This window comes from Hyperoodon ampullatus (genome assembly GCF_949752795.1).
Source record: "Hyperoodon ampullatus genome assembly, chromosome: 3".
NCBI classification, from domain to species: Eukaryota; Metazoa; Chordata; class Mammalia; order Artiodactyla; family Ziphiidae; genus Hyperoodon; species Hyperoodon ampullatus.
The window spans coordinates 92871787-92895704 of NC_136916.1; the positions used below are offsets into that span (position 1 = coordinate 92871787).

General features: G+C 40.8%; 2 protein-coding genes across 7 annotated transcripts in view; both read right to left on the minus strand.

The window, feature by feature from the left end:
- Nucleotides 1-2105, minus strand: part of GOLM2 (golgi membrane protein 2) — a gene marked incomplete at both ends in the record, with an annotated part of 102000 nt that extends 99895 nt beyond the window's left edge. For all 6 annotated transcript variants that reach the window (XM_079698765.1, XM_079698764.1, XM_079698763.1 and 3 more), the window contains one exon: nt 1779-2105. In XM_079698765.1, coding sequence (XP_079554891.1) covers nt 1779-2105 — 327 coding nt within the window. The remainder of the gene's footprint in view (nt 1-1778) is intronic.
- Nucleotides 2106-15257: 13152 nt separating this feature from the next.
- LOC307050062 (MORF4 family-associated protein 1-like) lies at nt 15258-15641 on the minus strand (the record flags this gene model as incomplete). Its single annotated transcript, XM_079699839.1, has 1 exon — nt 15258-15641. The coding sequence occupies one exon, from the start codon at nt 15639-15641 to the stop codon at nt 15258-15260; it is 384 nt and encodes a 127-aa protein (XP_079555965.1).
- Nucleotides 15642-23918: the final 8277 nt, after the last annotated feature.

A 23918-nucleotide genomic window follows, 5' to 3' on the forward strand; every position in this document is an offset into this window, starting at 1 on the left:
GGAGAGGCTGGGCCCGTGAGCCATGGCCGCTGAGACTGCGCATCCGGAGCCTGTGCTCCGCAACGGGAGAAGCCACAGCAGTGAGAGGCCCGCATACAGCAAAAAAAAAAAAAAAAAAAAAAAAAAAAAAGAAAAGAGGAGGAAAGAAGGATGGTATACAGAATAAAAAAAATTAGGATGGGGATGAAAAAAGAAATAGATGAAACATTTATAGACCACCCATAACCGGAGTTTAGCCGTGAAAATTTAAAAAGACATCGGTTGATTGGGAGAAGGGAGTATATGGAAGAATAAAAAAATTTTAGAACAGCGAACACCTACATATGGTTGAAGGTAAAAGTGAAAACCTACTGAAAGAAACTGATAATTACAGTCCAGTAGATGGAAGAAATGGAATCCTGAGTATAAATTACTAAAAAAGACTTATCTTTCTTTCCAGATTGGAGAGAATTTGAATAGTATGCCTAACCATTCCAAGACTGAAGACCTTGTTTTAATACTACAAAATTTCATGGATTTCTGCCTATTCCACCCAAGAGAATTTTTCAGTCTATAGAGTTCAGTATGTAGTATGTTTGTAAGTTTGCTGAGCTCTTGCTCCTCTCAGAAGCTGTCTCTGTTATGGTGAAGGTGTAGGTTATAGAAAAGCACTTACCTGAGGGCTTCAATCTTCATGAAATAAGAAACAAGGTAGAGGTTGGTGACAATAAGGAAGTTGGTAGCTCAGGAGATTTTAATTTATAATGACTTACTACAAATGATTTTAATATACAAAATAAAAACTTATAATAGGAACACACACAAAAAAGTGTGAAGACTACCAAAAGAGGGTCCAGAAAGAAAGGCATCTACTTATCCCACCCAGAAATTTACTGTGGTAAATCAACAGAAGTTGATAGGTCATAAGTTAATAACATAGTTCCCAATATGCTGGTGAAAACAAAGACTATTCAGCGGCGGGTCTAGTTACAGTCTAGCTTTAAACTTTTAAAATTTAAACTTAGTATGGCTTTCCAATACCAACCCTAATAGTTAAGCATACAAAATTTCATTTTTATTTCCTTTCAAGATCAATGAGGACAATGACATGAGATTCTGTTGCTTAGAATTTATTTCTAGGTTCTACCTTTTCGACTAATTTCACTAACCATTCAAACTGAGTACATAATTTTGGATTATCTATGTCCAAGTCACAAGTGGCTCATATATGGCTCCAGAGCCCATCTATCATAACATTTTCATCACAAAAAAGGCAGTAATATCCAACTCTCTGCTTAATACATAGCCCTATAGAGATGTAAGAAAACTCAGACTGTTTTAAAAAATATATGGTGACCACCATAAGTAGAGGAGTTAGAGGAGGCCCCATTCTTTAAATAAATTAATTAATAATAATCAGTGTGCACGGAATAAAGAATAAGGTAACACACCAAATCCGGCAGCCTCCAGATTTGTGTATCTGTAAACGTAAGGCGGCGGACCACATAGGCCAGATGATTACTACTGCCAGCTCAGCAGCTGAGCTTGGAGAAGAGGCGGCATCCACACACAGGCCACTCTTGAGAACCAAAACTTACAGCCAGTTTCATCTGGCAGGGACTGGAAAATGTGGCAGTGATTAAACCGGTTAAAGTCCGAAAGAAATAGGGTTGTTAGCGGTAAGGGGAGCCTCCGAGGCTTCAATTCTGGAAGGCGTAAGGCAGCCACGTCTGGGCGAACACCCCCACCGCGGAGCTGAAAAAAACTATGGGGGTTGAGGGGAGAGGGCTCGTCCTTACCTTGTCATCCTCGCATCTTTTCCCGAGGCCCTCCCTGGCCTGCAGCCGGCTGCTGAGCCGGCCGTAATCGGCCTCTTTCTGGTCAATCTGTTTCTTGTGCGAGTCCACCAAGAGCAGCAGGTCCGAATTGCGCTTCTCCAGGCGCCCGCGAGCCACCTCGGTGCGCTGGACCTGGCCCTGCAGCTCGGCCACCTCCTCCTGAAGCAGGACGTGGCGGGAGGAGATGCTCCAGTAGTTGAAGGCGAGGACCGCGATCACCACCAGCAGGACCACCAACACGAAGGAAGGCAGGCGGCCGGCCCGCCTGTTCGCCCCGAAACCCACCATGGGGCCGAACCAGGCTGTACCCCGATGTCTCGGCGCCGACGCCTGCGGGCAGACGCTCTGGCCGAGGTGGCTGAGTTGCCTGGGGGACACGGCCCCAGGGCCGGCTGAAGCCGGAGGCGGGCCGATTCGCCCGCCCGCGAGCCGGAGAAGGGGGCGGGGCCGCAAGCCGCAGGCCCCTCCCCGCCCCCCCCCTCAAATCCTGCCACAGCGCGTTCCGCAGGCGCTGAACTAGACCCCTCACCAGCTGGGTGGAACCAGGAGAACCCAGCTGCCCGAACCCCAGGTCCAACACTTCAGGGTTAGGGGGCGGGGAAAAGAGCCGGAAGGGGGTGGATTTAACTCTGGCCCCGCCCATTGGCCGGGTCTGGGTCGCCAAGGGGGCCATTTCCTAGTTTCCGCCAACGCCCCCTCTTCTCGCGAGAAAGTGGGCTTTTCTCGCTCTTCTCAGTCTTATCTCGCGAGGGTTATCTCTGTCTGGAAGAGTGTTGTGATGATTTTGGCGGTCTGGGTTAGTACTTGTATACCTGAACCGGAGCCCGGTCGGCTTTTACCTGCTCAATCCCCTTGACCCACGGTCTAGGGAGTGCCTACCATGCCATGGCCCTCGTGAGAGTTTTTGGTTTTGAGGACATCTGAGGTTGCGACCGCTATGTAAGGAAAACTTAGGTGAGCTGCGGGCAGAAGGGGCGACTAGATTTTGTATTTGCTTCAGTAGGTTTTCTTGCTTGTGCTAATGATGTGGAGACAAAACAATAACCAGAAAGAAAAAGACCATGAAATTGTGGTGCCCCAAACATTACTGGGGAAAGCAAGAGAAACTAAGTTTTATGACTGAAAGAGGTGGTGCCAGCCTGGTTTCCAAGGTTACTCTCTTCACTAATGGAAAGAACTTCAGAATGTATGAGCCCCTGTTCCTAAACTCACTGCTGCCTTTGCCTCGAACTGGGCTTCCAAGTAGAAAGTCCAGAAGCTGCTCACAGTGAATGATAACTTATGCTGTTACTGACAGCAAGCAAGGTCTGGGTTAGATATAGTAGCTCTCTTACAAATTGTTTTTGCATACTTAGTCTCGTATTATCCTCTCGGCAACACAGTTTTACAGATGAGGAAAACAAAACACAAAGATGTACCAGAAACTTTCTCAAAGTCCCATATCTTGTTTGAGACAGAATTAGGGTTGAATTCGGGTCATTGGTCTCTAACATCATTGCTCTTTGCATTATACCAGGCTAACTGTTGCTATATGTTCGGCATTAATTACAGTGATGCAGAAAAAGCCCTCACCTCTTCTGTGTTTTCTGCATATTTGTCCTCGCATAAAAGTTTTTTTAAACATCTTTCGCATGGAAGTTTTAAAAGTTATTTGGCTCTATCCTGTTTAAGGAGAAGATGGAGTTGCTTTATTTTTCAGACCTCAGGTTCAAGAACGAACATAAACCAACCAAACGCAAGAACTTTGGTATTTTCATTCAAATCAGAGTGGTATGATTTTGAAGTAAGAAGACTTGTTATCTTTGAATAATTATTCTATGTTTCCTGTCCATTTCAAAAATAAAGTTTCTTGCCTAATAGTCCTAGAGTAGCCGGGAAGAATTATTGCACCCTGAAAGAGTGATGATTTCTCTCTCACAAATACAGGGAAAAAACACCAAAATTATTAATATTTAGTCCACATCAAACTTGAGCCCTTTGCTCTGGCTTCATAAGATCTAAGAAATCCCCTCCAGTCTCAAAGGACAAACAGACCTTAGCAAAAGGGAGCAAGGCAAAAATGGGAAATCCTCGTCTATAATGGATCCACCTATCCTTTCCTCAATTTCATATTGATTTTGCTTTGCTTAGCCAGCAGTTGAAACTATAAAGTGATGTTAAACTGCTTAAGATGTTTCAGATGATCTTTCCAAAAGTGTTTTCATTTTTATGTGGGATTCTAGCATGTAGAAGTATAATATTATTGTACAAAACACATTCACATACATTTTTTTCATCAGATGCTTAAAAGAAATATTTGGTACCATAATTCCATTTTACAGATGTGGAAGTAACTTGCCCAAAGTCATACATCTAGTAAGTGGCAGGGCTGAAGCTTGAAAAACAATCCTCCTTCCACTCTTCCCCCAGGGAGAAAAAAAATTTTTATCTGTTTTGATGGTTACCTCTTCGAGTTCTTCCCTCTACTAACAAACCCAATCCAGATATCATGAAGACAGTGTATAAGTGCTCTCCTATAGATGGTTCTGGATTAGGCTTTAAACTAATTGAGGTAAAAGTCAATTCCTTAAATCAGATGATCGAGGTTAACAACAACAGTGGTAAGTCATGTTGTTAGCATGTACCTTTGATAGGATGTGATGGAAGTAGCACTCTGTGGTTTTCCTCCCCAAAACTCATAACCCTATCTAATCATGAGGAAAACATCAGACAAATCCCAATTGAGGGACATTCTACAAAATGCCTGAACAGTAATCCTACACACTATCAAGGTCCTCAAAAACAAGGAAAGTCTGAAAATTTTTCCCAGCCAAAAGAATAATGTAGTATCCTAGATAGGATCCTAGAACGGAAAAAGGACATTAGGTAAAAACTAAGGAAATTTGAATAAGCTTGGACTTTAATTAATAATAATGTTTTTATTACTGATTGATTGTCACAAAGGTACCACACTAAGCTAGGATGTTAGTAATGAGGGAGACTAGATGTAGGGTATATAGGAACTCTGTAGTATTTTTACAGGTTTTATGTATTTCTAAAACTGTTCTAAAATTTTAAAAATTAGTTATAAAAGTTCCTATTTGGGGGGATATCTTTTATGATATCAAGTATGGATATAAATATATTCATATAATTGGAAAGGCAGTATAATCACAGATAAATAATGTTTTAAGATTTAATAGAGGACGTCCCTGGTGGCACAGTCGTTAAGAATCCACCTAACAATGTAGAGGACATGGGTTCGAGCCCCTGTCCGTGGAAGATCCCACATGCCGTGGAGCAACTAAGCCCGTGCACCACAACTACTGAGCCTGCGCTGTAGAGCCTGTGAGCCACAACTACTGAGCCCGCGTGCCACAACTATTGAAGCCCCCGCGCCTAGAGCCTGTGCTCTGCAGCAAGAGAAGCCACTGCAATGAGAAGCTTGCGCACCACAACAAAGAGTAGCTCCCGCTCAACGCAACTAGAGAAAGCCAGTGTGCGGCAACGAAGACCCAACACAGCCAAAAAAAAAAAAAAAAAACCCTTTCTAAAAAACAAGATTTAGGGCTTCCCTGGTGGCGCAGTGGTTGGGAGTCCGCCTGCCGATGCAGGGGACACGGGTTCGTGCCCCGGTCTGGGAGGATCCCACATGCCGCGGAGCGGCTGGGCCCGTGAGCCATGGCCGCTGGGCCTGTGCGTCCGGAGCCTGTGCTCCGCGGCGGGAGAGGCCACAGCAGTGAGAGGCCCACATAACGCAAAAAAAAAAAAAAAAAAAAAAAAACACAAGATTTAATTGAAAAGTAAGAATCTATTACCCAGTGGCAAGTGAGGTTAAATCATAGGAATTTTGCTTTTATATGGAGCTCATTTTCTTTTTTTTTCTTTTTCTTTTTCTTTTCTTTTCTTTTCTTTTTTTTTTTTTTTGTGGTACGCGGGCCTCTCACTGCTGTGGCCTCTCCTGTTGCGGAGCACAGGCTCCGGACGCGCAGGCTCCGCGGCATGTGGGATCTTCCCGGACCGGGGCAGGAACCCGTGTCCCCTGCATCGGCAGGTGGACTCTCAACCACTGCGCCTCCAGGGAAGCCCGGAGCTCATTTTCTTGAGCTCAAAACACTGTTTGGCATATATTGTCTTCAATATATGTTGACTCATAAAAAATTTGACTTCCTGGATTTGAGCAGAGGAGTAGTTATTTTATAGCTTATTCTTCAATATTTAGGACATTGAGTAGGACTAGATTAGAGAAGGTAGCAGCTTGTAGAAATAGAAAATACACAGATGTGTAGGCAAGTTCTTTCCATTGTAAATAAAAAACAACCTAAACTGGTGTAAGCAATAAATAGATAAGTAAAATTATATATATATGTGTGTGTGTGGGTGGGTGCATAGATAGATAGATACTAGGGTAATTTACAGTACTATTGGAAGAGCACCAGGAACTGAGGTCTTTCTGTTTCCGCCCTCTTCTTGGCTTTATTCTCTCGTACTTCAGATGGCCCTTTTCCTTGTAGACGGGAAATGTGGCCCCAGCATCCATAGGGACACATCCTGCCAGTTCCATGATCTGAGAAGCAAAGGAGTTCAGTTTTCTAGCTGTCAGTACAAAAATGACCAAGGAAAGGTTCTGGTTGTCCAAGCCTGATCGTGTGCACGCCACTTGTACATATCACTGTGACCAGGGAGTTGGGGGATTATGATTGGCCCAACATAGGACACTCCTCTATTGCCAGTGGGCAGTCTGATACCAAGAAACAGAAAGAGAGTTGGGTAGAACTAAACAAATAATGTCGTGGCTTGTGGGATCTTAGTTCCCCAACCAGGGATTGAACCTGGGGCCCCGGCAGTGAAAGCACTGAGTCCTAACCAATGGACCACCAGGGAATTCCCACAGTTTTCTTTTTCTTGACATGTGTTACCTCCCTTCCAATTAAGAACAGTCAGTGACTGAATAAAGACATGGTGACACAGGTTGGGTTCCCCAGGAAACAAACTCTGAGATGGAAGTTTTTTTTGTTTTTGTTTTTTTTTTTTTTTTGCGGTACGCGGGCCTCCCACTGCTGTGGCCTCTCCCGTTGCAGAGCACAGGCTCCGGACGCGCAGGCTCAGCGGCCATGGCTCACGGGCCCAGCCGCTCCGCGGCATGTGGGATCCTCCCGGACCGGGGCATGAACCCGCGTCCCCTGCATCGGCAGGCGGACTCTCAACCACTGCGCCACCAGGGAAGCCCAGGAAGGTTTTTTTAAGGGAGTGTTCCTGGGATCACCACCCATAGAAGAGCAGGAAAGGGAAGGGAGGAAAACAGGATGGGCAGAGGGAGAAGTTGGGCTGCTATAAAGTCTCAGTGAAAGCCTCAGCCAACTCCCTGAAGATCTCTGAAGCTGGGATGTCCCTTCAGAGCTGTCCTGCGTTGGTGGGGTCCAGACATTTATACCCCCAGATCAACCAGGTTTTGGATGGCTAGTGGGGAAAGTCACAGTCACAGGAAGGGGTATGATGTCATGCATGGAGATGGTTGCTATGATGTGCCACTCAGATCCCATTTCAGGAATGAAGGACTTTTTTCCCCAGCTGCTGGGAGTGCTGTCAACAGATAGCCCTCAGCTACCAGCCCCCTTCAGAATTACCTCAGCTGAAAAGGGTTACCTTGTGAAGAGAATGCCCCCTTCCCATGGCAGCCAGTACTAGTCAAGAGAAAACACAGTTGTTAAGTTACTTCCCTACGTCAAACCCATTTCCTACAGTTGTATAGCAAGAGGCAGTATGCTGTAAGAGGTAATGTGGGCTCTGGAGTAAGAATGTGTGAATTAAAAGTCTCTCTTTGCCTCTTAATAAGATTGTAACATCAAGCCAGCTACTTAAACTCAGAACCTCAGTGTTCTCATTTCCAAAATGGCCTATCAGGATAAAGTTTGGCTCCATTTAAGGGGAAAAAAATAATAACTTAAACAAGATAGGGTTTTCTCCTTTCTCACATAAAATAAATTGAGAAGCCGGCCATCCAGGACTGGTATGGCAGGCTCTTTCCAGCTCACTGCTCTGTCATCCCTACAGTATGCACCTCATCTTCACTTCCAGACATGACATTCTTGGTCCAGGAAGCAGGAAGGAGAAAGGGTATGCCCTTCTCCAACTATTAAGAAGACTTCTCCAAATGTACATTTTCACTTCTCATTGCTCTGAAGCTAGTCACACAGTCACCACCCTGAGACCAAGGAGGCAAGGAAATATATCTCACAGCAGCAATGTCCTCATTTGAAAATTAGGGTCTTTTAGTGAAGGAAAAGGGAAGAAAAAGTATAAGGAAGCAAAAACAAACTCTGTCACAAAGGGGAGGTAATCATAATGCTCATCTCATATGGTTGTTGTGTGAATTAAATGAGTTAATACATGTGCAGTGCTTAGAACAGGCACTTAGCAAGTATTCAATAAATGTTGCTACTACTGCTGCTGTTACTATAGCAGTGGTTCTCAGTTTGTGGTGGGGGCATAAATGAATCTATATGTTCACTAACCTTTGTCTATATATTGAATAAATAATTTCTACAAAATCTCACTACTTTTTAAAAAAAATCTGAGATGCTATTGTGATGAATAAAATAAAAACGTATTTAAAATTACTAGTGACTTCATAACCTTTTCCATTATATATTTTCTTAATCAGTGGACACTGAAAGTATAATTACTGTCACATGAGTATCTGTACAGTTTCTGACATTATAAAGGAAGTTCTTAGAGTCCAAATATTGGTAATTTCAGGACTAAAGGGCCATGGTTTTGGTAGGACTGCAACCCAGCATCTATCAGCTTTTCCAGCCTTATTTTTTTCCCTATATCTCATGCCCTAGCTCTAAGGATATCCTGTTTTTCAGGCTATCTTATGTCTCTGATGCTTTGTTTGACGATTTCATATTGGAAAGCTTCCCTAATTTTCTTTTTTCACTACCATTTATTCATTAATTTCTTCATTATTAATAACAATGTTACAAATATCTCAGATACCCATGTGATCACAATTATATTATTACTATAATAGTTGATTGAAAAAATACTTAATTGAAAAGTTTATTATGAAGTGAGTAATGCTTGTTTTTTTTAATTGAAGTATAGTTGATTTACAGTATTGTGTTGGTTTAAGGTACACAGCAAAGTGATTCAATTATATCAATATATGTATTTCAGATTATATTACATTATAGGCTATTACAAGATATTGAATGTAATTCCCTGTGTTATACAGTAAATCCTTATTGCTTATTTATTTGATGTATAGTAGTTTGTATCTATTAATCCCATGCTCCTAATTTGTCCCTCCTTTCCTCTCCATTTTGGTAACCATAAATTTGCTTTCTATAAGTCTTTATTTTATATATAGATTCATTTGTATTATTTTTTAGATTCCACATATAAATGATATCATATAGTGTTTGTCTTTCTCTATCTGACTTCACTAAGTATAATATTCCCTAGGTCCATCCATGTTGCTGCAAATGGCAATATTTCATTTTTTATGGCTAAGTAATATTCCATTGTATACATACACATATATATACCACATCTTCTTAAGCCAATCGTCTGTTGATGGGCACTTGGTTTGATTCCATGTCTTGGCTATTATAAATAGTGCTGCTGTGAACATTGGGGTGTGCATTTCTTTTCAAATTAGAGTTTTTATTTTTTCCCGATATATATCCAGGGGTGGGATTGCTGGATCATACAGTAGCTCTATTTTTAGTTTTTTAAGGAACTTCATACTATTTTCCATAGTGGCTGCACTAATTTACATTCCCACCAACAGTATACAAGGGTTCTCTTTCTCCACACCCTCTACAGCATTTATTATTTGTAGACTTTTTGATGATAGCCATTTTGACTGGTGTGAGGTCATACCTCATTGTGGTTTTGATTTGTATTTCTCTAATAATTAGCAAAGTTGAGCATCTTTTCATGTGCCTGTTGGCCATCTGTATGTCTTCTTTGGAAAAGTGTCTATTTAGATCTTCTGCCTATTTTTTGATTGGGTTGTTTGCTTTTTTGATATTGAGTTGTATGAGCTGTTTGTATATTTTGGATATTAACCTCTTGTCAGTTGCATCATTTGCAAATATTTTTTCCAATACTGTAGGTTGTCTTTTCATTTTGTTGATGGTTTCCTTTGCTGTACAAAAGCTTTTAAGTTTGAATAGGCCCCATTTGTTATTTTTGCTTTCATTTATTTATTTATTTATTTACTCTGGGAGACTGATCTAAGAAAATATTTCTATGATTTGCATCAGAGAATGTTTTGCCTATGTTCTCTTCTAGGAGTTTTATGGTGTCATGTCTTATATTTTGGTCTTTAAACCATTTTGGGTTTATTTTTGTATATGGTCTGAAGAAGTGTTCTAATTTAATTGATTTACATGCAGCTATCCAGCTTTTCCAACACCACTTGTTGAAGAGATGGTCTTTTCTCCATTGTATATTCTTGCCTCCTTTGTCATAGATTAATTGACCATAGGTGCATAGGTTTATTTCTGGGCCTTCTATTCTGTTCCATTGATCCATATGTCTGTTTTTTGTGCCAATACCACACTGTTTTGATTACTGCAGCTTTGTAGTATAGTCTAAAGTCTAGAAGGGTTATCCCTCCAGCTTTGTTCTTTTCCCTTAGGATTGCTTTGGCAATTCTGGGCCTTTTGTGGTTCCATATAAATTTTAAGATTGTTTGTTCCAGTTCTGTGAAAAATGTCATGGGTATTTTGATAGGGATTGCAGTAAATCTGTAGGTTGCTTTGGGTAGTATGGCTGTTTTTTGTTTGTTTGTTTGTTTTTGGCTGAATTGGGTCTTCACTGCTGCACGTGGGCTTTCTCTAGTTGTGGAGAGTGGGGGCTTCTTCATTGCGGTGTGCATGCTTCTCATTGCAGTGGCTTCTCTTGCTGCAGAGCACGGGCTCTAGGCACACGGGCTTCAGTAGTTGTGGCATGTGGGCTCTGTAGTTGTGGCTTGCGGGCTGTAGAGTGCAGGCTCAGTAGTTGTGCATGGGCTTAGTTGCTCCACGGCATGTGTAGTCTTCCGGACCAGAGCTCAAACCCGTGTCCCCTGCGTTGGCAGGCGGATTCTTGTTTTTTTTTTTTTGCGGTACACGGGCCTCTCACTGTTGTGGCCTCTCCCGTTGTGGAGCACAGGCTCCGGACGAGCAGGCTCAGCGGCCATGGCTCACGGGCCCAGCCGCTCCGCAGCATGTGGGATCCTCCTGGACCGGGGCACGAACCCGTATCCCCTGCATCGGCAGGTCGACTCTCAACCACTGCGCCACCAGGGAAGCCCGGCAGGCAGATTCTTAATCACTGCACCACCAGGGAAGTCCCAGTATGGCTATTTTAACAATATTAATTCTTCCTAATCCAAGAGCCTGGAATTAAATGAAAAATTTTAAACTTCACTATTGTGGCACTTTGTTATTGGAATCCTACTTTGTTCAAGGCTTTATATCATAAAATGTGCATTAATTAAAATTGACTAATTAATTAATTAAATATAATTTGAGTGCCTGCTGTGTACCAGATAGTGTTGCAGGTAGGAGGAGTTGCAGAGCATACAGCAGAGACAGAAATGGCCTCCTGAATCTTTGTCTCTTCTTCCTTTACCAATACCCAACAAGGAAACTACTCAGTCTACCTCCTTTAAAACACCTCCTTTTGACACCTCCCATGCCTTGCTGCTCCCAAGTGGAAATGACCACTATCTTATTGTGCCTCCACGATGTTCTTTAGATTTCTACCATAGCAGTTTATTTTTCTGTGACATATCTGCCTCCTACTAGACTTTTAGTAAGTGTTTTTCTGAAGGACCATATTAACTGATAGTATGGAGTAGGCTGTGATTTTGTTTTGACCACACATCATTAGGCTTTCTTCCCCTTCTCCAATGACTGCTCACTTCTTTCTTCCCAGTTTCTTTGGATTTGTCTAAAACACTTTCTGAATACTCTCTTAACCATTTCACCTTTTAAAAAATTTTTTTGGAATTATGGAATTTTAGAACAGGAAGAGATTTTAGAGACTGCCTGATTTAAAATTTCCAGTTTATAATTGAAGATGAAAATCCAGAGAAGTAGTGTGACTTGCTCAAAATCATTCTAATGGTTAAAGACCAACCTTGGATTAGAATCCAAGCTTTCTTCAAGATCTGGTATAAATCTTCTCTCTCTCTCGCTCTGAGATCTTCAAGTTCCAGCTCAGCTCATGTCTTTCTCTTCTGAATTATGCACTAATTGTCCACAAACTGCATCACTTTGGCAATAATCATTTAACCTTACGTTGTTACTCTATTCTTTCACATTGGTGTATCTTGCCTGGCCAGTTAGCTATGAACTCCAAAAAGCACACATTTTGTCACTTTTATTTTCTCCCTTCTTAGCAGGTAGCACAGTAGATAGTAGACACATAGTAGGAATTCAGTAAATATTTTTACTAATTAATCACCACTTCTCACATACCTTTCCAAAATATAGTGGGTCTTGTTCCTTAACATTTCGCTTCTATTTCCTTTGTAATTTTTAAAAACCAGACTTAGATTCTTGGCAACCAATGAAAAGACGGTCATGCCTCTGCACAGTCTGCTGCAATGTATTTTTTTCTGGACTTGGCAGAAAACCCAAGGTTTCTGCCCTATTTTTTTTTGTTTGTACTGCATTTCATCTAATCTTCTAGCTCTCGGTGGCTTTCTCTGCTAGACATTGTTCTGTAATGACCCAATTAAATGTGGCCCCATTTAATATAGTGGAACTTTATGTGGGGCTAATTTCAAGTGATCATCCTGTAATTTTCCAAACCTTTATTTGTTAATTTTGGTTCCCTGAAACAGTGTACTTGCTGCTGATGCTAGTATGGCACCACAATAAATCCTCTTGCACTGATGTTCAGGCAGAAGACACAGCTGTGAGGAGAGCTAATCATGTGTCATATAGTGCCCTTTAAGGGATCCTTGTTTATCCATCGTCTGAGCTTTAAGTAGAAGCTAAAAGCTTTTTTTTAAACCTACATAATTTTTCACTGAATCTGTTAGTTTCAGCATGTTGTTTGTGTTGTTTTAAGCAGTGCAGTCCCCTGATCTATATCAAGTAAACATGATGATGGATTTAACTCACTCGCTGTTCCTGTTCAGGTACTATTTTGATTTGTTAGTATCTTGGAGAGGTAGCACATTACATCCCAAGACAGAACAGAAGCCAGTGTTTGCAAAAGAACACATTTTTCAGCAGAGTAGTATAGTAACTTTGAAATACTAATATGTTTTGAAATATGTCTGTGAACACTTTCTTATTAACATTATATCAGTGTACAAAATGTTCTTTCTTTTGACATCTGGGCATTATTAGGGTTATTTAAAATCTATATTAAAAATCATTGGTATTGGGCTTCCCTGGTGGCGCAGTGGTTGAGAGTCCGCCTGCCGTGGCAGGGGACACGGGTTCATGCCCCGGTCCGGGAAGATCCCACATGCCACGGAGTGGCTGGGCCCGTGAGCCATGGCCGCTGAGCCTGCACGTCCGGAGCCTGTGCTCCACAATGGGAGAGGCCACAACAGTGAGAGGCCCGTGTACCGCAAAAAAAAAAAAAAAAATTGGTATTTTAAAGAAAATCTGTTCATTTCCATAGCAAAGTATCTTATGTCAAATGATATGTGATTAGATGACGCCCTGTGTACCCTGTGCTATTTCATGCCTTCGTGCCTTGAACACACACCCTTCTCATTCTCTTCCCTTGAAAGCACTCCCTTCTCATTCTCTAAGCCTTCTGTGATCCTGTTTGAATGTCTCTTCCCCAACGATTTCTTCCTTGTGTCCTGCTATACCTAACTTACATGATATTACACTTATTATATCTGTATTACAGCTATTAGTTTACATATTTATCATCTTGTTAGACTGTGAGATCCTTAAAGATGAGAATTTTGTCCCGTTTATCTTTCCATCATCTAGTGCTGTGTCTCACATATATTATGTTTAATGAATGAATGAAAAAGATTTATTCCCTCTGGATGTAGTTGGTTCATCCTTAGTCACTCTACCACATATAAGGAAAATCCTAAAAGTCTAAATTTTTCTTGTTTTTTTTTAAGAATGGAAATAATTTAATATTTTCTCTTCATAGAAATGAAAAAAATTTAATAGTTTACCTTCATGTTTCTGAAAGTAATGCATGCTCAAAACAACAACAAATCAGATAATCAGAAAGGAAAAACAAAAAGTGAAAATTGCCCACAATTCCACCCATCCAGATGTAACCACTACTAGCATTTTAGTATAGATCTTTCCTGATTTTTTTCTGTCTACATACATACACACACAAAACATTAAACAAAATTTTTGTGACCTGCTTTTTCGCTTAAAAATACCTTGGAAGCAACTTTCCATGTTAATCAAATTAGCACTACATATTCACTTTTTTTTAAGTCTTGTCTTTTTAAGCAAATGAATACTTTTATTAACATGGTAAATTTTTTTTTAAACACACGGTAGTGTTTTGACCTCAAATACTTGTCAGGTCTGCTACTGAAATGAACTTACAGCTAGACGACTTATGAATCTTGAAGAGACCTCATCCCTGTTCAGTCTAGGGTCCAAAACAGACAGCCCTTGCTTTTCTTCCCCAGACCCTCAAGGGCCTTTGCAAATATCTCTTTCATTTTATGTCCAGAATCCCCTGAAATGCATCAGGGTATTACATCAATTATACAGAATACAAAGATCTATCTTGTCTCCTATTCTAGGTTCCATGTCACATAAAGCTAAGTTAGGTTGTCCAAACAATATGACCAGACAGGTTACCACAGTGTGCCGCATAAAACTTAAAATTTGAACAAAATACATCTCTCCTCCTTTGTTCTCACAGAGAAATTAAAGTCCCCAAATACAATACCATCCTGCAGCCCTTCTTCTGATTCATCAGTCCTAGCCAGATCAGCCCCATTCACATTCCCAGTTGAAGTCTGATCCCTTCTTCAGCTTCTTTAGCAATCGCTTCATGGAGTTGTCTTCTAGAAGTAATGCAGCTCCTTCAGCACCTTCAGAGCTGGAGAACTCCAACTCTGAGTCTCATCTGTTACACACAGACCCAAAGTTGCAGGGAGCTATCTGGTCACACAAGAAAGAGCAAAGCACCTCAAAAATTTAGAAATAACGAAAGCCCAGCAACAAATGTGACTGCTGCAAGAGCTTACAATCTAGGCCCTAATTCTTGTGAGAGCATTTTCCAAATAAAAGTTACCTCCCCAAAGAAAAACATTTAACAGTCAAAACTCACATTGAGGTCATTAACCACAGACCGTAGCAGAAACGTGGTATAAGTGAGGACAGAGCGTAGACAGAGAAAAAAAGAGAAAACAAAAGGCTCTCTGGTTTCAGCTTCTCCAGGGTGTCAGCCAATCTCCATCAGTTGACCAGAATCCATTGGCTGTAAACCGCTGACCATCCTTCAGGACAACTCGCTCTTCTCTATCCCCCAGAGCAGCTCCACCAGTATCTCTCCCATCTTTGTGATCTCCTTGGCCTTCTCCTCCACCTTCTTGCACCATTTGGTCCCTCTGCCCTTGACTCCGTTGTCCGCGTTCTGCAGATGGTTGAGCGCGCTCTCCTCTGAGGCCTCCACCTGCGTCTTGATCTGGATGAGCATACTGTCCATCTCCCACAGCTTGCTCCCGTTCTGCGGGTAGGCTCTCCCGTGCTCGCGGTTGAGCGCTGCGATGTCCTCGCACATCTCGTTGATGACCGGGAGCAGGAACTGCTCGAAGTCCTCCTCGGGCTCCATCACCTCCGCCTCCTCCGGCTCTGCCAGCTCCGCGATGTCCAAGGACCTCATCTTCCCCTGCTATTCCAGAACCGCAGGATGCAAGTCAGGTGCAAAGAAGCAGAGGACCTACATATTCACTTTTGGTAAATGCATAGAAAGATATATTTTATTTTCTTTAACCAATCCCTATAGATGGACACCAGGTTTTTTAGGTAGATTCTTATGGTTGCGTGGAACAAATACCACTCTTCCAAGACATTTTAAAAATATAAATAAGACCCTTTTCTCAAGGAAAAGGAGGGTGTATTATAAGGATGTATATAGATTGGAAGTAGAACCAGAAGTGCATCTATCAGGAATAGAGCTCTAGGAACCACCTTCTCTTTCTGGTGCCTCTATCTTTCTTTTCCCCATATTTCCCTAATAGTCCCTTCTTCCTCAGAGTGTTTGCTTCCTCTAAACTTCCACTGGCACATAGTTATGGCTTGGCTCACTCCAGACTCTTAATGTATGCTATTTCTTCAGCTTCTGTTCCTGCTTCTCAATCTGTAGAAGTTCAAATATTTTCATCCTACACCCAAAGGATGGTCTTGTACACTCACTCCACTTTGTATCCCCTGGTGTAGAGACTAGAAAAAGAAGTGGCAAGAGATGATGATGAAGAGATAAGTGAGGGCCAGATTATGGAGAAGTTCATATTAAGGGGTCTGGATTTTTACCTAAGAGTAATAAGAAGCCATGAAAAAGTTTTAAGAGAGAATGATGCAATCAGATTTATGATTTAGAAAGACTTTTCCAGCCAAGTGTGATTGTGCCTCAAGTATATAGACGATATACAGAGGGCCAGTTAGGAGACTGTTACGATAATTCAGGTGAGAGATGATAGAGTCAGGGAAACAGTTTTTAATTTCGGCAACTGGATCACTCCTGGGCCATTCACTGAAATAGGGAACCCTGGAGAAATGGTCAGAAGTTTCTTTGTAAATTAACTTATAGCCATTTTTATAGCTGCAGAAATCTTTTCAGCTGTAGAGAAAAACTGCACATCACTTCACTACCTCCTTGAAGATCTTCACCTGACAACCTCAGATCTTTCTGTTTTCTCAAATCTATGCAAGAGCTGTATGGGGATGTAGTTGTCTTCAGTTTTAAACTGTGAATCTCACTTTCACTCCTCTGGCTTTATCCTCTATCATAATGGAATCAATTTTCTTGACTGAATACCATGTCATACCTTTCACCTCTTCCTGCCAGTGTGTAAGAGATACATAGGAAAAATTACTAAAATTTTCTTCTGATAATGAACTCATAAAGTGTGATTCATCCCTGTGCCCCCTTATTTCTTCTTCTTCTTTTTTTTTCACTCTCTGGGAGGCTGCTTTGGAGGAAACATCTGTCCAGGCTGTTCTTCACTTCTAGGAAATATTAGGGATGGTTGACTGAGACTTTGAGAAATGAATTCCACAGGAAAAGGAAACAAGTTTTCTGGTTTAGTCAGCTAGCTTAGTTAACAAGACAAAAAATTCCCTTAGTCCAGGAGGGGAATAGTAGGTAGCACCTGGAAAGTTTCATTATGCCTGGTGCTCCTCGCATCTGCCTTTTATTCCCCAAGCAGGACCTATACGAGCAAGATTTGATGACCAGTTCTCCATCATGCTTGCAGCAGGAGACCTCTCTCCACTGCCTTTCTTCCTTTTCCTCTTCCACTGAGGGGTAATTTTTGAATGGGAGCAAATTAAGTCTAAGAATTTACTAACTTGAAACACTGCTTGTTAGAATAAATGTTTTATTGCTTCTCTGCCCTTGGGGTAAGATCAAGTGTAGAATATATGTCTTAGCTATAGTATTATTTACATATAACTTTGGGTAAAGTAGCAAGACCTGGCCCATCTCACCTAAATCCATTGAATTATTCCTTCAAATAGTTATCCAAGGATTATCAAGTATTTACCTCTTGCTTAGAACTTCTTTAAAGATTGTTTATATGTCCTAGATTAGAGTTTTCTTAATGGATGCATAGAAACACCAATTCCATGGGAATGCTCAAAAAGTAGATGGGGGTGGGGAGCATGGGTCCATGGGGCAAATCATTTTGGTAAGCACTTCATTCTCAACCTTCCTCTTGAAGATTCACAAATTACATCAAGTTATTAAAGTCCTGAGAGGTTTTTTTTTGTTTTTTTTGTTTTTGTGGTACACGGGCCTCTCACTGTTGTGGCCTCTCCCGTTGTGGAGCACAGGCTCCGGACGTGCAGGCTCAGCAGCCATGGCTCACGGGCCCAGCCGCTCCACGGCATGTGGGATCTTCCTGGACCGGGGCACGAACCCGTGTCCCCTGCACCGGCAGGCGGACTCTCAACCATTGCGCCACCAGGGAAGCCCATGAGAAGTTTTACAGTAAAGAAACCTATTAACTTTTTAAACAGTTTCATTGAGATACAATTTACTTACCATAAAGTTCACCCATTTAAAATGTATAATTCAATGATTTTGGTGTATTTTCAGAGTTTTGCAATCATCACCACTAATTTCAGATCATTTTCATTATCTCAAAAGAAACCCATAAGACGTCACTCCCCATCCTCCTGCCTCACAAGGTCTAGGCTTATTTTCTTTTTCTACAGGTTTGCCTTTTCTGGGCATTTCATATAGAGGGACTCATACAGTATGTGGTCCTTTGTGACTGTATTCTTTCACTTAGCCTAAGGTTTTCACTTAGCTGTCTTCTTTTTAAAAAATTTTTTGGCTGTGTTGGGTCTTCACTGCTGTATGTGGGCTTTATCTAGTTGCAGCGAGTGGGGGCTACTGTCTGTTGCGGTGCGCGGGCTTCTCATTGCAGTGGCTTCTCTTGTTGCAGAACACGGGCTCTAGGCACGCGGGCTTCGGTAGTTGTGATGCGTGGGCTCAGTAGTTGTGGCTTGTGGGCTCTAGAGCACAGGCTCAGTAGTTGTGGTGCACGGGCTTAGTTGGTCCGCGACATGTGGGATCTTCCCAGACCAGGGCTCAAACCTGTGTCCCCTGCAATGGCAGGCGGATTCTTAACCACTGCGCCACCTGGGAAGTCCTAGCTGTCTTCTTTCTTAGCTGTCTTCTTAACATAAGGTTTGAGGTTCATACATGTTTGTAGCCTGCATCAGTACTTCATTATTTTTAATTTATTATTTACAAATAATGCTGCTATAAACATTCATGTACAAGGAAACCTATTAATTTTGCATGTGTTGAATAACAAGATAAGACTGTAGCCATATGCCTGTGAGTATTTAGACATCATAAACTGTCATTTGATGAGCTAAGCTGTCACTGGGAAAATATTGTATTAGCTTAGGCTTAGGTTGTTCTTCTTCCACAAAATAATGTATATAAATTATATCAAAGGGAAGGAAAGAATATATCAGATGTACTATAATGTTACAAAAATGTTTGCATGCTTACCACTTTATAATATTTCTAGTAGAGAAGAGAGGAAACCTATCTTTTAGTGCTCCAGATGAGAAGGAAGAAGTAGTGGTTGGATGTCTTCACTGTCAATCTTGATTAAAAGAGATGAAGGCAGGTCACCCGGGAGGCTGCAGTGACCAGGTCATGTCTTAAGGAAAATGTGGGGTCAATCTCTAGCTCTGCTTTCCAGGAGAAAGATCACCAGGAGCAGGTGGCTAAAAAAACAGTGTGGGTAATATCCAGTGATTACTTAATGCTCTCTTGAGTAAAAAAAAAATCAGGGAACTATGTTTAAAAATCATTTTAACTGGGCTTCCCTGGTGGCACACAGGCTTCCCTGGTGATGCACGGGCTTCCCTGGTGATGCACGGGCTTCCCTGGTGGTGCAGTGGTTGAGAATCTGCCTGCTAATTCAGGGGACACGGCTCGAGCCCTGGTCTGGGAAGATCCCACATGCCGTGGAGCGACTGGGCCCATGAGCCACAACTACTGAGCCTGCGTGTCTGGAGCCTGTGCTCTGCAACAAGAGAGGCCGCGACAGTGAGAGGCCCGCGCACCGCGATGAAGAGTGGCCCCCTCTTGCCACAACTAGAGAAAGCCCTCGCACAGAAATGAAGACCCAACACAGCCAAAAATAAATATAAATAAATAAATTTTTAAAAAATCATTTTAACTGATGCCTGCCTCTTCGAGAACTGACATTTTCACTTACTGAACCTACTAATTAATTTGGGTCTTGGTTTAAAAATCCTCCTCTTTTTTTTTTGCCATATGAATTGCCAACTTCCTTGGAATTAATGTCCCATGGAGCATACCTTAGGAAATGCTGCTCTAGTTACCTCTGTTTTTAACATCATTCCATGAGCTAATCACTTCTCTTTGGGTCAAAAGCTGTGATCTTTTCCCAACAACAATCATTTGGGCCTTCATAAAACATCAAATGCAGAACCTAACAACTTGGCCATTTCCCTATATTTGTGTCCTAGGACAGTTCAGTTAATTTCTAATGTATTCCTACCTAGGGTCAAAATGATTTATGCTCTTTAAATGAGTAGTCAAAGTCCTGAAATTTAAAAACTGATCTAACAGATCACTCTTAAAGGAAATGTGGATGAACTGAACTGACAGTGTACACGGTGGCCAAAGTAGAGCTATAAACTCCAGAGGTTAGATTACTTTAAATCATATCTTTTCTAAAAGAGAACAGGGATATAAATTCTAAAAGCAGGTCATATAATACTATTGAAAGCTGTTTACAATGCCTATTCTTTACTATAGCAAATTTACCTTTCTAATTATGTTTCGTTTACAACACTGCTAAATTTTTCTAATAAGCCAATTGTTCTCATCGTTTTCGTTGTTGTTGTTCTTTGGCACACATGAAGGATGATGATCACTGATGTGACAGTCTTCTAGGGTTATCTGCAATTGCTAGACAAGCTGCAATTCTATCCCTTTATTTCCAATTCATGAAAACATATTAGAATGCAGTGAGGTTATAAAAGGAACTACTACTTAGGGGCTCAGCTGGGTTTAACCAAGCTAGTAGTCCTCTTTGAAAAAATATCTCAAACAAGTCAAAATCAGAGCCAGACATATCTCCAGTAAATTAAGGATGAGATGAGATGGGAGTAATCAAGGTGCAATAGAAGCCAGATTTCAAGGAGAGATTGCCTCTTAGAAAGAACTCATCCCAAAGGAAGAAGTAATTAAACACTGCCTTTCTCAGTTTAGACCTCTTGCCTTTTGGACTGGCCTTTTAAATATTATACTTGTACCACTGATAAACCTTGTACTACAGGAAGGGTTATTAAATGACCATTACCACAGAATCAGAGAGCAGAGCAGTGAGGGCATCACCACACGGAAATGTTCACAGCTCATCCTTATTTGGTTTCCACACTTTACCTGCCCAAGCCTTGCTGTTTTTCGTTAGGTTTCAAAACTTTCCCAATCTTGCTGCTACCACGCATCTCCATTGCTGAGAGTGAGAGACATTGAGTCCCATACTGATTCTGAAATTTAAAAACTTTAAATTTTTAAAAATTTAAAAAGAGTAAGGATTCTTAAAACTGACCCTAATGACATTTTGGGACAGTTAAGTCTGTGTGTGGGGCTGTCCTGTGCACTGTGGGATGTTTAGCAGTATTCCTAGCCTGTACCTGCTAGATGTCAATAGCATCCCCTCAGTTGTGACAACCAAAAATGTCTCCAGACACCGCCAAATATCCCCTGAGCAGGGAAGATGGTCCCCAATTTGAGAACCACTGTGATAGAGGCGTGAAATGTCCTTTACCTTTTAATTCAGCTGAGAGAAAGAGAAAATGTAATTAAAATAATATTTTCTAAGGAAACTCTGGGGGAGAAAGCAAAACACGAAAGCATAGCATTAATAACTAGCTGTGAAGGTTATTCAACATTGATAATGTACATCATGCCACTGAATTGTTCACTTAAAAATGGTTAAAAAGGTGAACTTCATGTTATGCATATTTTACTACAATTTTTTTAAAAAGCATAGCATTGGTCAAGTATAGAGATTTCTGAATCTAATTGAACTAAACTTTAATGACAGATGAGCATTATAGTATAGTTTGTCACGTACCTAGATTGAGGTTCTTTCCCTTGCTTTAGCGTTGTCTGAGGAACTCTATCTGAAAGCCCATTTCTTAGGAAGCAAATATTTTAATATCTGTTTTGTGCCAGGTATCTGAGGCAGATCTCCTAGCATCAGATTAGGACATTAGGTTGCTGATTAGCTTATGGTTCACCATCTGAAAGGACCATTATAATAGAAGGGATCTTGGAGATCATCTTGTTTTACAGGTAAATAAAGTTGAGGTCAAAACAGGTTCAGTGACTTAAGCAGGATCACGGAGCTCCTTGAAGGCCATGCTCCTTGAAGGATCAGGACCGAGATATCCTGCTTAGTCATGTTGCCAAATCACTCTAAAGCCTGTCCATAGAGATATATTTTTATCAGAGACTGCCAGTGCCTTTTGTGAATTATAGTCATTTTTATAAAGGGGGAACGTGTCTAACAGGAAGAAAATGAATGCAGATTAACTGGAGTGAAATCATCTAAATATGTCATTGAGAAGTGACTGAGGAGCAACAGCTTCTGTTCTGAGGAAATAAGATATACTAGTTCTACACAGTGAGATGGATATACATCTGCAGTGTTTTAAAAGATTTTGAAGACTCACTTTCAAAAAACCCTATTTCAACCATGCAGTTTAATTTCTGTTCTCTGGGCTTTCGCAGCAGTGTTTCCTGGCTTTGTTCACACTGCATCCTGACCTGGAGATGCCTCCCCCTCTTCAACACCTGTGGAACCTTCTCTTTACTTAAAACACAGATCAAATGTGAAACCTTCCCTGAACTTCAGTTTCCCTCCAAGAAGGAATTAAACATTTCCCTCTCCATATTTCCATAGCAACTTACATACACAGGCATTTCACCTACAGTTGGTTTTCATATTGCAAACTGGATGTAATTAAATACATAGAGAACGTGAATTGCAGTGCCTAGACTGGTTGCAGGTTCTATAACATCATGGTGCCATGGAACTGTTGCTGCTTGTTGCTATGGAAATGTAAGGCTGAATAATGGCTGGCGGCTCATTTTGTGAACTGGGCTGGAATTTATTTTGCATCTTATTTCATTTGTGTCTCATATCTTTCATTACAAAGGGTAATAAAAGTGATAACAGTGTGTATAAGAAGTCCTGGTTAATGATAATATTGTGTAGAGCTAGGAAAATAAAGGCCATGACTTATGCAAAATTCAAGGGTAATAAATTCTTTGAAAAGATATGCAATGTCATTAGAGCTGCTGGATTTCATATCATTAGAGTAAATGTTAATAAGATTTTAAAATTTATCTTTCTGGAGCATAAGTACTTGGAAAATTTCAGGACCAAAGATGAAAACAGAAATGGAAAAGCTTCAGTGTGTGAAGTTAAAGGGCCATGAGAAAGGTTCAGGTTTGTTTTTGTCTCTTTTGATCAACCAATCTGTTATTTTTAGGCCACAATAACAAAAATATCTTCATTGCTGAAAATACTGAAGAAAAATAACTTATTTTTCTTTGTTATATCTCAATTCTTCCCATTGAGACAATCACTTAAAAATTTTTATTGAAATATAGTTGATGTACAATATTATATAAGTTACAGGTGTACAATATAGTGATTCATAATTTTTAAAGGTTTTACTCCATTTATAGGTATTATAAAATATTGGCTATATTCCCTATATGGTACAATACATCCTTGTAGCTTATTTTATACATAATAGTTTGTACCTCTTAATCCCCTACCCCTATATAGCCCCTTCTCCCTTCCCTCTCCCCACTGGTAACCACTAGTTTGCCCTCTATATCTGTGAGTCTGCTTCTTTTTTGTTATATTCACTAGTTTGTTGTATTTTTTAGATACCACATAGAAGTGGTATCATACAGTATTTGTCTTTCTCTGTCTGACTTATTTCACTTAGCATAATACCCTCCAAGTCCATCCATGTTGCTGCAAATGGCAAAATTTCATTCTTTTCTATGGCTGAGTAGTATTCCATTGTGTGTGGGTATGTATATACATACATATATATACCACATCCTCTTTGTCCATTCATCTGTTGATGGACACTTAGATTGCTTCCCTATCTTGGCAATTGTAAATAATGCTGCTATGAACACTGGGGTACATGTATCTTTTCAACTTAGTGTTTTTCAATTAAATACCCAGGAGTGGAGACAATCACTTTTATAATGCACTTTTTAGATAATATAACATTTAGTAGGAACCCAACTAATGCAAATAGCAGAATGGTATCTTTATTTGCTGCTCACTTAATCCTACCTTGTAATACTTTATGTATCTCTCATCCTTATAAGATTATAAGCTTC